Consider the following 13,033-nt stretch of genomic DNA (forward strand, 5'->3'; position numbering starts at 1 on the left):
ACACACATGAGGTTACATTAAAAAGGGGGTTCCTGATTTACTTATTCAAAGCACCTGTGTCCAAATACTCCTGAATGAACAGAGCCTTAAAACTGCATGAGAAAGAATCCTTGTATTTGGATTTAGCATATGGAGGTTAAACTGGAGAGTGAGGTGGAGATGCTTTTGTATTCTGTCTGAAGAAAGGTATGAGAAGTTTTGTTTCTCAAAGTGCATCCTGCTTTTCCATAAAAATCATTCACTCCATGTAATTGCTTAAAAGTGTGTAAAGCCAACTATTATTTTGTACAGTGTAATTTTAAATGATGGCATACTATTCCTGCTGAAATGTAGTCTTAATTAAACTTCCAGTTTGTCTTGATTATATAAACATAATCAGGTAATTTATGTTCTTTTTTCCTGTTATTATTTTCCAAATGGATTACTCCTTTAATTAAGATAAGAAAAAGCTTATGAATGAGGACTTAAAAAATAATACTGCTTTCATAATTTCCATGTACTCATGGCTTGTGTGAAGGTTGGACTTGACATACCATCTTAAAATTTTGTTCTGTTTCTGGTTACCATTGAGTACGACAGCCAAATTAACTTCTGGCAGAATAACTATAATGCCATAAAAGTTTAATTAAAGCAGTGAATGAAAGAGATACATTTATTATGGGAAATGTTTGTATCTAGCAGCACATATAGATGGTATTGCTCAGCCATTTTTCCTTAAAACTTATGTCAATGTCTTCAGGCCTATGTGTACCATTTTTACCTTTTTTCCTGAAAGAAAAATAGCACAAAAAATCTAAAAATATTTTAATATATTTAAATCCCCTTTCTTTTTAGGCCAGTATTTAATTATATTCTCTTCTTTTTTTTTTTTCTCTGTGAAAATTCAAGTTGCATTCTTCCTGCTTTGGTTTTTTCATGACATGTAAGTCATAGAAGCTAGGTAAATTTGGCACTTTTGTTTGATTTTGATTTAATTTTTCAACAGGGGTCTGGGTAGGGACTGGCAACCATCTTAAGTTCTTTTCCAAATAAACACATAAAAGTAATTTTTTTTCCCCACCAATTTGTCAAACTACATATTGTTCTCAACTCACTCCAAGTTTGACTGCAGTCTTTCCCAATTATCACAGTTAAGGAAACAGGTATTTGCATTTAAAAGGGAAGGAAAAAGCACCAGTGCTTTCAAACCTTCTTTGAGTTTCTTCTCTGGTTTGTTTGGGGCTTTTTTTTTTTTTTTTAGTTTTGGTTTGGTTTTGTTTAAGCAATGTGTAGAAAGCCAAGACATTACAGTCTGCTTGGCTAATCACACTGAATGGATGGGCTTGTGCCTTTATGTTTTGGAAACAAGCCATAGGAATTTAGCTAGCAAACCCACTGTTAGTAATATTTTTCCACTAAAATTCACTATTTAAATGTTATCAGGATTAAAACCACAAGTGTCTTCATATGCTAACCAGTGTTATATAGATGTTTTCCATAGACTGAAAGACATGTTTTGAATTATTAAGCCTTAGGCAGAGATCAAGGGCTTTTACTTTGTACAAAAAACCGCATGATTTAATTTGGGGTATGCATTTGTATTTGTGTTCACATGCTTTGATGATTCTTGTATGTGATCTGAAAGGTCAAAACATTGCTTTGCTTCTCCTGTTTCATGTTAAAGATAGAGGTTGTGTAAACTCTTCATTGGGCAATTACTTTTCTCTCTTCCAAAATATGTATAGTTACAAAAAATACCTGAGATTTCAGCCCTTGGTATTGTCTGGCAGCTGAAGGGTCATAAAACAGATCTCTAAGGAACTGTCATTACTAGCAAGTACTCTCTTGGCATGACATAGTCATCTGTGTTGGTTATTGGTGTTTTCTTACTGCTTTAATTTTTACAGAATATCAATAAAATTGTTTATGAGAAACTTTTAATAGTCCTTATGTACATCTATGACAGTAGTACAGCTTTAACAGTGGGATGTTCTTATTTTATTACACCAAGCAAAAACATATAATGTTTGCAACAAGGAGATAGAGTTACACTTTGTAAAAAAAACTAGTGCATATTGACAGAGATTCAGCTACAACAGTTCCAGGCAGATAATAATCAGATTTCTGTAACAGCATTACACTTTCTTTTTCTTTTTTTTTTTTTTTTGTTTTTAAAGTCATGAGACAAAGCTTTTGCAGGTGATTTTAGTCACATTTGCTTATTCTGTTAACATTTCTGTGTTTTACAAAGTTTCCTTTAAACAAGATTTGAAAAAGGACGGTTTCTCTTCTTACAACTTACAAATGGAATCCTGTAGATACCATAAGTCACACTTAGCTAGTTATCATATAATGAATAGGAACAAATTGTGCATTTCATGCAAAATGATTGAATGTAATCATATGCAATTAGATATTTACTCTTCTAACCAACACTTCACCAGTTGCTTTTTTTTTGTTTTGTTTAGACAACTATTTTTTATCCCAAAATAAATATTCTATAGCTTCAAAACATATTCTCAAGCAAAGATGATACATCTTGCAGTTAAAACTTTTCATCGCTCTTTAAAATTGAAATATAATAAACCAAATTACATTTGAACTCTCCTTCAAAGTATTTACTTCTTTAAAATATATTAATATTTTACAATTTAGCTATTGCCAGTGTTCTTCATTTGCATTACTTATAGCCATAATACTTTTGTTGTAATCTTAAAAAAAGTAGAGATAATATTTATAAAGTATTAGGTCAGATGTATGCTTGTATTCTTTTTTTTCATGTCTCTTAATCTAAAAAGCTGTGCCAACAATGACCGCACTTATTTGATAAACACATAGATTTTTAGTGTAGTTTTTCTGCATCTCAGGATTGGTGTAAGCAAGATAGTAGGATAGCCTCTTGCTAAGATAAGTGGCACCTCCACTCAATGTTGGTCCCTATCTTTATAGAGACATGGTCTAAATATGTGCAGTCAAACTTGTGCTCGCTATCTACAACGTGGGATTTAATAGCAGTATCTCTAAAATGAAATTCCTGCACTATTTGACAAGTTCATTTTTTTATTTTTTATATTTTTGAAAAAATCTTTGATCATATATTCTCTTTTTTGCTTAGAACTGACAGTATGTTTTTATGTTTCTGTGGCTACGAAATGTGTAGTCTAAAAAAGGGGAGAACAGTCTTTTCTTATGTTACAAAACATTTATAATTTTTAGTTTCATTAGAATCTAATGATATGTAGAATGAGAATTATTTGAATGAGAGCTTGAGTCTCTACAACAGCATCTTGTAACATTTGACTTACCTAAAGGACTCAGGAGAAAGCAAAATGGCACTGGAAACTCTTTGTATGTATTTAGAGGCATTAATGCAAAGAATATGGATTCTTATTGATGTGTCTTCCTCCTACCTGACTACCTGCATGCATAAATGTGCCATAAGCTACATAATGGCTCCTTTCTCCTACAAATGACAAATAGGACCTTGAGCTTGAAAGGAGGAACCAAAAAGAGCAAGAATGTTGTTGTTCGGTACATACTCTCTCCATGCGTAGACGGCTTAGTGTGGACTTGGCGATTCTGTGTTAACAGTTGGACTCAATGATCTTAAAGGTCTTTTCCAAACTAAATGATTCTATGATTTTATAGTAATTTCCTCTGCTTTTATTCAATTCTTCTACCAACTTTGAAAAACCTTTGATAAAGGGATGAAATTTGAGGAATCATATTAATTTTCTGTTTTCTTCAAAGCCTTTTTTGTGTGTCTTTGGGCAAACCATGTGGCCCTCTGTTTTCTAATTCCTTAAAAATAATAATTTTTAGTAGTTTTCCTAAATTATATTGATGTTGCTGTGGTATACTTTTGAAGTTATGAGGGACATATGATGGAAAAAGACTGTTTTAGAGAAACTAGGGGTTTTTTTTGAAGCATTGACAAATTTCTATTAGTTACCTCTGAATTATTTTCAGGTTAAAATGTAGGTCTTCATTCAGACACAACTTGTGGAAGACAATAGAAAAGTTTTAAATCATAAAATGTGATATATCACAGTCAGTAAAAGCACCAAAAGCAATGTTTAGAATATTTACATAACAAAACCAAGACCTAACTGGTGTTAAGTTTTAGCAATAACTACTCAGATATTTTAATGCTGGTTTTAATACATTTTATGGGTCAAACCATCTCTAAAAAGATTATGTGGAAGTATGTTGTTTTGTCTAGAACAATCTTTTGCCAAACATAACTGAATACTTGATTTCTGAGTATAACACTGAATAAGTACGATTTTGAGTGCAATCCAATGCAAACTAGTTAAGAGAAATGTGTAGAATTACTGCACAAAACTTTTGGGTCTGATCATGATCTTTACTGACTTAAAGGGTTGCCTGTATCCAGTGGGAGTATCATCAGAAATACCATGCCACGTACCCCAGAAAATGCCATTGCGAACACCTTTGTACTTCTTGTGGTAGTACTTGCCGTTGAGATTGGCTGACAAGCAGGCGTCAAACCACCAGCCAGAGCTGTAGTAGGCACCACAGTTTCCTGAGGGATACCTGTCATTGTCCTTGTCTGGGGTTGTAAAGAACTTTTGGTCGTGGTTGTAGTGCCTGCTGTAGTGGAGGGCATCTCCGGCAGTGCCGCTGTAGCCGTGCACGCTCAGGCGGTACTTGAGGTACTCGTTGGCCACGTAGAAGTGCTCATATTTGGCATATTCTCTGATCCCATTGAAATCTTCCAGATCGATTCTCAGTTGCATTTCCTGGCTCCTTGTCAGGAGGTGAATTTTGTCGTTGCCTAGCCAGAACTCCCTGCTGAGGTTTCCAAAGCCATGTTTGTAGTCATTCCAGGTTCTGTTGAAGTTAGTGCTGCCATCCTGACGCCGCTGCAGCACTGTCCAGCCGCCTCCCTGTGTTTGCATGTCACAGTAAACTTCAAAGCTCTCGTTTCTGGGATCAGGGCTAATCCTGTAGATTCCATTACTTCTTCTCCCTGCTGTGTAATGGTCAGCACAGTCTCTCTGCATTATTTGTATAACTGGTGAAAGAACAAGTAGTGTTAGAATGAACATAATTTCAATTTAAAAATATAACAGATTTTTACTCAGACTGATATGACGTGCAGAACTTGCATTGGAGAGGCTTTTACATCACAAATAGTGTTGCAACAATTTCAGTTTTAGGGAAAATCACCTTTTCCATCAGGTTTACTTTATAACTGATGTCACCTAGGATCTCTGCATCAGATAGCTGACTAGAAAACCCAGCTAAACTACATTTTTTAAGCAAAAAGCCTAATACAAGGGTGTTTTGATTATTTGCTTTCCTTTTGTCCCTTTCTCTACTCTATCCTTTTATTTTCTCATGTAAATTCAACCTGATTTCTTCAGTCCGTATTTCTAATGCTTTGTATTTACACACATGCTGCCTTTTGTATTTAAATGTATAGCTTCACAACCTGCCTAAAATTTGCAGCTCCATCTGGCAATATGTCAGAGAAAGAGCTTTGTCCATATGGGAATGATGTTAACATGGCCATTGTTAAATAAACATCATTTGATAGAGAACATAACATCACTAGGAATGCTTTGTGTGTTAATGTTGACTGTACTTTAGGAAGCAGGAAAAAAGTAATAAAATTGTTGCATCTGTTGTAATTGTGTGAGTCCTAGGAAGATGAAGGTGATGGTGCTTTCCTGTGTATGTGGCATTGCTGGGTTTACAGAAAGGAAGAATGTTAGCATCTACTGTTAACAGTGCCTTTTTCTCACCAATAGGTGATGTGTTTTATTCAGAAGAAAAATACCCCCAGGTTTTTTCCCCAGAGTGAAAATCCATTTTTGATCCACAATGTCATCCATTTATTTCATTCTGTTCAACAGCATGGTATTAGAATTCCATATTCTTAAGAGATATGGAGAGCTCTCAGAAGTTCTCAGTTAAGAGTCAAAACTATAATGTTCATTCCTATTGCAGATTTGAATGTATGGGTGTTTTCATGTTCAGATTCTGTTGTAATTTTTTCCTAGAAAATTTAAACAAACTGCTTCTTGAAAGGGAGGAGTGATCTCAGGCTGCAGCAGGGAGCAAGACTCAGGACTTCTTGTTTGCCAGAAAACTGGACATTTATGAAACCACAAAGTATAGGCGTCAAAAGCTTTAAAGCAAATCTAAATCCACAATAAATTCTCATTTATTTCACTGAGCTTTGTGCAAAATCTTTGCTGGACTAAAGTTCAGAGCAGTTATTAACAGAGAATATACATTTCAGATAAAATGCTTCTATAATCCAATTCAACTCCTATTTAAATAAAGGTTTACTATTACTTTCAGTGGATGCAGGAATGGCTCCTGAATAGGAAAAAGTTGTTTTCCTTGCTAGCTTTCATAATGAATATATTGCTGCTACGAATGCTTTTAGCATGTTATTGTAAAATATAAGGAATATCTCCATGATCATGTGTCCTGAACACTATCCAGCAATTCAGTAAATGTGAGGAATATGAAAAACTAATTTAGTCTGTTATTTAGTCTGTTTTGAAGTACTGTACTTGAAAGTGATTTATTACTCATTATTAATATAACAAAAATTACTCATTATTTTTGTGAATGTTTGGTATCTGAATGAACATAATTTATTTGTAGTGATTTTTATCTGATTTGATTACTAATATAGTAAGAGCATTACCTTTATTATTACTTATTTCCTCTTTTCAAAGAAGAACACTTTCAAGAATTTCAGCTGTACATACACGGTACACTTGCAGATCCATTTCCAATGTGTGTAGATAGAAGGACAATTATTTTTTAAGCTTGGATGCTAAGCAAGAGACCTAAAGATTAGAATGCAGCCTGCTCTTTCTCTGTTTTGTCTCTCAAGAGCTTTATCTTCTTATGTTTGATATCTAAGTGGTAGAATACACTGACAATCTAGGGAGCATTTCTTATTTTCAAGGATTCCTATATGTAATATAAAAACTTTATAACTTTAAGAAAACCCCTCAATCTTGACTTAAATAACAACAAATATTAGGAAGAGAGCACTGGTTCTATGCCTTTATTATGAGAATTAAATGGTAAAAGAAAAAAGTGGATTTTTTCAGTGATAACAGCTGTTTTCTCTTTTATGCTGGTTATATATTAAATTTAAGCAAAGGGTTTAGTGTTAAAATGATGATACATATGTTACCCAGTCGAGAATTGCTGTTAGTAAGCTTTTTTTTAGCTGAGCCTTTCAGATGTTTGCTGTGATAAGAAAATTATTATCCATTAAAAATGAAGCATTTTGCTAGATTCACTTGATGATTGATGATGCCTGGCACCCCTTTTCAGAGTATCTGCAGTTTTGCAGTGAGAAAAAATAAAAGGCAGTTTTCTAAGAAACACCTAGAGAAAATTTAACCCTTTTCATCCAAGGAGAAAATGTTTGTAGGCCACTGATGTTTTATATCTCTAATGAAGGGTATTATGGTGTAAAATAAAGTTAATTTTTCATGTTTATTTATTAAATTGCAAAAAATTGTCCTTTAAAATTTAATGTTACTAATCCCTAAATGAAGTCCAATCCTGGGAGGGACTGAACACCTGCAGCTCTCAGTAACCCTCTAGTGGCCGCTGAAATGTTTTACAGGAGTATAAATAAACACTTAAACAGCCGATACTTGTCAACTTAATAACACAGCTATTTGGGTAAAATATATTTTAAATTGTTTCCCTAACACTAGGGAAATGCACTGAAAGCTTATACAGCAGTAAGAATTAACAAATTACATACCAGGTTTTGCTTGCATTGCTGGGCACTTAGAAGAACATTTGTTATCCAGGTTGTTCACAGCAAATGTCAAATTTGCAACTTTGCTGTCAACATAATGTTCCACATTGTTCATGTTTATGAGGCTCAGCTTCTCTAAACGACCCTGCAGTGTCTGAATCTGGCTTTTTGCATTTTTTAAGCTGGTTGCCATTCTGTTAACTTTGCTTTGCAGTTCCTGTACTCTGTTATCTTGGCTTTCGCTGTTTTCTGCAGTGTTGGGTAGCAGGAATTCATTACTTCTGTCTCTTTCCTGGTTGTCATCTGCTTGCAGCTTGCAATCTTGGCAGCATTTTTTCAGCTTGTTTACTGATTCTTTAAGGGTCTGTACTTCTTTGAGAGTCTTCTCAAGCAGTTTGAATTCTTTGGGTATCTGGATGGTCATCGGAGGCAAAGTTATCTGATAAGGACAATCCTCTCCTTCATCACATTTCCGATTAGTTTTGAGCTTTATGGGACAAGTCTCAGTAAGTTTTGCTTCTTTAGCATTCTCTTCTTCTTCTAAAATAACTGCAAAAACATTTGTCAAAGCAAGGAGAGTTGACTTCAGCACGACTATGTAAATGAGGAGCTTCATCTTCATCGAGAAACTAGCAGTATGAGGAAGTAGCAGAAGTGGAACAACTTTATAAGGGCAGCTCGAAGCCTGTGAGTTATCAGACAGCCTACACTGTTCTCAGAAATGGGTGGGAGTGCTTGCATCACGAGTGATTAATAGCAGAGCAAAGTTAGGTAGTGCTTGCAAGAGTAGCACATTTCAGTGAATATTTCTGACTCAGAGCTAGTGTATGTAAGCCAGATGATGAAATGCATGTGTGCTGGTAAATTATGCAGTTTAATTTAATTCCTTGTTGTACATGGATTTTCTTTTTTTGGAAAAAAAGCAGGTAGGGAAAGTGAAAACCAGCCTTTTTCCCAGTTTGAAGTTTATCACAGCAATAGCTTTACTGACAGTTAGTCCCCTTTTCCTTATTTTTTAAACTTAATAGATATATTCATATAAATTATTTAAAACCCCAAACATGTTGAAACACAGGTGTAGTTTTGGTTCCAAACATTTTTCAGAATAGAGTCACAATTTCAGGAGGATGAACACCACTTTCTTCTTACTATTTCACCTAGCCCACCTTAAAATAGTTATCTGGAATATTCATAATCTCTATGGCACATCACAGTTAAAATTCACTATTATCTAATTTGGGGTACTTCTTATTGAGCCTTTTAAATGAAGGGAAGTGAACTTAAGATAGGATCTGATGCATCAAAGGGGAAACTACTTGTTACACTAATTGTACAGGAAACCCAAAGAAAATCCTGATGTTCTGTTTAATGTCCCAAATTTTAAATCTACAGTGAGGCAGAGACCTAGGGAGGAACTCTCTTCTATTTGAGGTATTGCTCTTCTTTTTATTGTGCCTCATATCAACTTTCAGAGTTAATCATATACTTTACGTGACTGATTGCTCCAAATGAAATATTTCTCCAGGTGACAATTGCTGTTTGCATTCTACAGCCACCTTTGCCATTCTCATGTGATACCTGTACAGTTTTAATGATCTGTGTAATTTTCCTTGTACCTCAAAACAAGGCTACATGGATATGCCTTTATGCATTCACAGCTCAGTCAAGAGTCAAATAACTTGCATAAGTATAGGGTGTTTACACCAGTTCTTGTTTAATTAGTGCAACCTGAACCCTTTCTTTCCCTAAACACTATTTGAAATTACTCATAACACAGATTAAACATTAAGCAGACATTAGTCACACTTATAATCCACAAGTTCATGATCTCTGTAACGTTACTAGCTATTATTCACACCACATGCTTATATTGATAGTACAGGAGGGAGGCTTGGTAAAAAACCCTACTTGTTTAACCCCTGCAACAATTCCTTCAGATTCCTGCATAGCACAAAAGTTGAGGCACTTTCCTATGAGATGGGTTTTGAATGTATCTTTCTTGTATTCTAAATGAGCATCCCAGAACCTGCCATGATGCTTTTAGTTATGTGACAAAACTGTATCTACCCCTGTCAGATCTTAATAGTTCCCCAGCAATGAGGTAAAAGCCACTCGCTGCCATTCAGGTGTAAGATACTGACATCACTTTGGTTTTATCAAAACTGAAATGTTTGTATAAGATAAAATGTATGATTTTAATTTGCAATTAAAATTTTTAAATTTTTGATTTGATGCTAATTTTTCATTGTATCAGTCGAAAATCAGGTGTTTCTGAAGCCTTGTTCTTGTGTATGGTTGCTACTGTCAAATGGAGAAAAGCTGTACCAGCCTCTTTGGAGGGGCTTTAGAAATAGAATAGAATTCTTAAATCCTTGTTATTTGGGAAGCCACATTCCCCCCCACACTCTTGTTTGTTCAGTTTACAGTTAAGTCTGCTATCTGCCTTGTGACTTTGTACTGGAAAAACTATTCTGTATCTGTAAAATGAATAATAATTATCCTTGATAGACCACATTCTATTATTTGCCTTGAAATATTTAAATGTATAACAAATATTGTTGTAATTTGTGATTGCTGTACTACATTGAAAGCCTAAACTATCTTTAGAACTTTGTAACATCTAGAAGGGCAGAATTTTTTGCCCATACTGAATGTAAAATGAAAGTTCAGACAGTAAGGTGAAGAATCTGAGCTTTTCAGATATCTCTGTCCTGAGACATCTATTCCTTAGTCCCATATACATCTTCCTTTTGGGATATTTACTTCCTCCTTTGGATGATACTTCAGTAATCTTGAGTTGCTCTATTATCCTCCTGATTTCATTCTTGGTGTGATGTTCTCCTCCTAAGCTGTCACCAGTCTGCCTGGAGTCCAGAAGATCCATTTCTCCTCCAGTCTCTCTGCTTCTCCTACCTGGAGCACCCTTGTAATTGAGTAGTGACTTCCTGTTCTGTCAGGGAGTGTCCATTCCCACCAATCTGTCACATCTCTTTTCTTTCTTCAGGAACCCAAAATAGTATGACATAGCCTTTTTCATGTTTCATGTCTCCTATCCTTCTTGGAATAAATGAAGCAAAGTTTCAAATCTGAGTTTTTCAGCAAAGAGGAAGAAGGACACTGAGTAGTCTTAAACTGATGCAGTGTAACTAATGGCAGAAATATTGGACCAGATTTAAACTAAGACTTGCTGTTTGTTTATTAAAAAGTTTCTTCCCAGATGGGGTCTCTCTAGATCTAGAGTGTTCTGCATAATACAAAAAACTTTAAATAAGTTAAGCAATCGCAAACCCCAAAAGTCAATCTATTTCAACTGTGAAAAGATCTAACTGAATAACAGCTGATGACTGTAACTGAGTCTTTTCTGCTAAGGTTTTTGCTTTTTACTTAAAGCTAATTTTCTTTTCACTTTTAATCTCTTTTAGTCTACGTTTTAGGAATCTATTTTTTTCCTGTGGACTGAAGAGATATCTTTATCGTACAGACATCTTCCTCAAGACAAAGAAAATAACTGACAGCTCAAGATACTCTGAAATTCTACTGAAGTTTTTAATGCTGTTCACAGAACTTCCCAGTGATTGCAAGGTTAAAGAAGTGATATATTTCATTTTATTAGACTTGTCTGAGATTGTTTATCCAAAGTTTATCAAAACCAGCATGAACCATTTCCCATGAATTTTTAGAATAAGGTTTTTTTCTTTTTCTGGCAGATAATGGAATGTAGGTCAAGCAGAAAACAACAAAGGTATGACTGTAGGCAGATGTTAATTTAACTACTGACTATGGCAATTTAAAACACAACAGCTTGGCATCTGTTTGATTTCTTGCTTTGTTCTGGGAGTCAACATCTCCTGCAGGAGAATTGCTGCAAAATATCCAGGTTTTTTTTAAGCAGCTTAAATGATTAGTATGTACAAACCTGAAGTACATTGGGACTCATTCATACAAACCATTTTGGTGGCAGAGATGGAATGTGCTGAGATTCAACTGCTGCAGTAATATTTCTGATGTTTTTGTAGACTTCAGCGATTCTGTGATATATTTTGACTGAGAAACAGAATGACAAGTAATTAGATTAATTTTCAGGTTTTTCCACAATGTGGAATGCATACCAAAATTCCATACTAGAAACAAATTCTGATTTAGGATTCTTTCTGATTAGCTAAGTTGTTTTTTTTTAACTCAGTAGTCATTCTTCATGCAAGCAATCCTTATGCTGTCCACTGGATTGTGGGACTACCTATTCAACTTCCTCATGTGTCTGTAAGAACACACCAGAACACAAAAGAAAAGGCAGTCCTATTCCATTTGATATATTAAATATTCTTGTTCAGATACAGATTACATAGAAGTAGTGGCTGCATGGCTTTCCTACCTGCTTAAATTGTTCATTGCTTTATTTATAAATTCTGGCAGCAGGCAGAAAGGCACACTGACAGACCATGTAAGCCGTGGATATGATATTTATATCAGAACTGTAAATATAATGCACATCATAAAATTCATATGGTCAAAGAAAATCACTCCTTCTGTTAAGGTGAGGACCATATTTGTAAAGAAGGAGGTCTACAAAACTGTGTTCTTATTAATTCTATTTCTCCCATGACATCTGATTTGCCAGCTCAAAATCTCTAGTTTTACTGCTGACTATTTCCTTTATCTGTAGCCATGGAAGATGCTGTAGTTAGTTCAATATACAAAGAGAATAAACTCAAATGCACTTTCAGAGTGATATTGTACCAAATACAAAAGCCTCTCCCTCCTTTGTGTTTTCAGAAAAATTCCTTTCTGATTCCAGCAAACCTGCTCCAAGAAAAGCAGCAAGTGTAAGACTGTGCTGGTTACTTGCTATCCTGATTTGTAGCCAAAGGAAATTTGATGACAGCAGGAAAGCTGTGTCCTTTCCTGAAATGCCTGTCTTACCAGTCTCCTATGCCCTCTTTTCTGAGCCCTGCAAGCCTCACTTGGCCAGCAGCATAGTCTCAGCCACTGTACCATCTTGATTGTGGCTGATGTTTATATCTTCCATTAGGGATTGTTTTTTCCCATGAACTGGGCAACAAAACTACGGTTATGAACTATGCCTTGGGAAAGAATTTGGGATATTATTTTTCCTAGTCATTATTTGTTAGTTTTAGGAGGCTCTTCAGCAGTTTATTTTTCATTAAAAGATGCCTGGTTCATCCATCTGTAATTAAAAAAGTAAAATTGTAGAAGTTCAGTGTAAGGCAGTACAGTGTATCTACTGTACATAAGTGTATTTATGATTTGTGTGTATGCCATTAC

The 13,033-nt window shown here is 34.9% G+C and overlaps 2 protein-coding genes across 2 annotated transcripts in view; one reads left to right on the plus strand and one right to left on the minus strand.

The window, feature by feature from the left end:
- Window positions 1-13,033, plus strand: part of CCDC146 (coiled-coil domain containing 146) — a 59,478-nt gene that overhangs the window by 4,410 nt on the left and 42,035 nt on the right. The gene's annotated exons all lie outside the window — the stretch shown is intronic.
- Window positions 1,900-8,491, minus strand: FGL2 (fibrinogen like 2). The gene is given in 3 exon segments (XM_066550085.1): window positions 1,900-5,017; window positions 7,754-8,398; window positions 8,401-8,491. Coding segments are annotated over 3 exon segments (1,443 nt in total). The 3' UTR covers window positions 1,900-4,310.

The sequence above is a fragment of the Molothrus aeneus genome, chromosome 5 (genome assembly GCF_037042795.1).
Source record: "Molothrus aeneus isolate 106 chromosome 5, BPBGC_Maene_1.0, whole genome shotgun sequence".
In the NCBI taxonomy this organism is placed as follows: Eukaryota; Metazoa; Chordata; class Aves; order Passeriformes; family Icteridae; genus Molothrus; species Molothrus aeneus.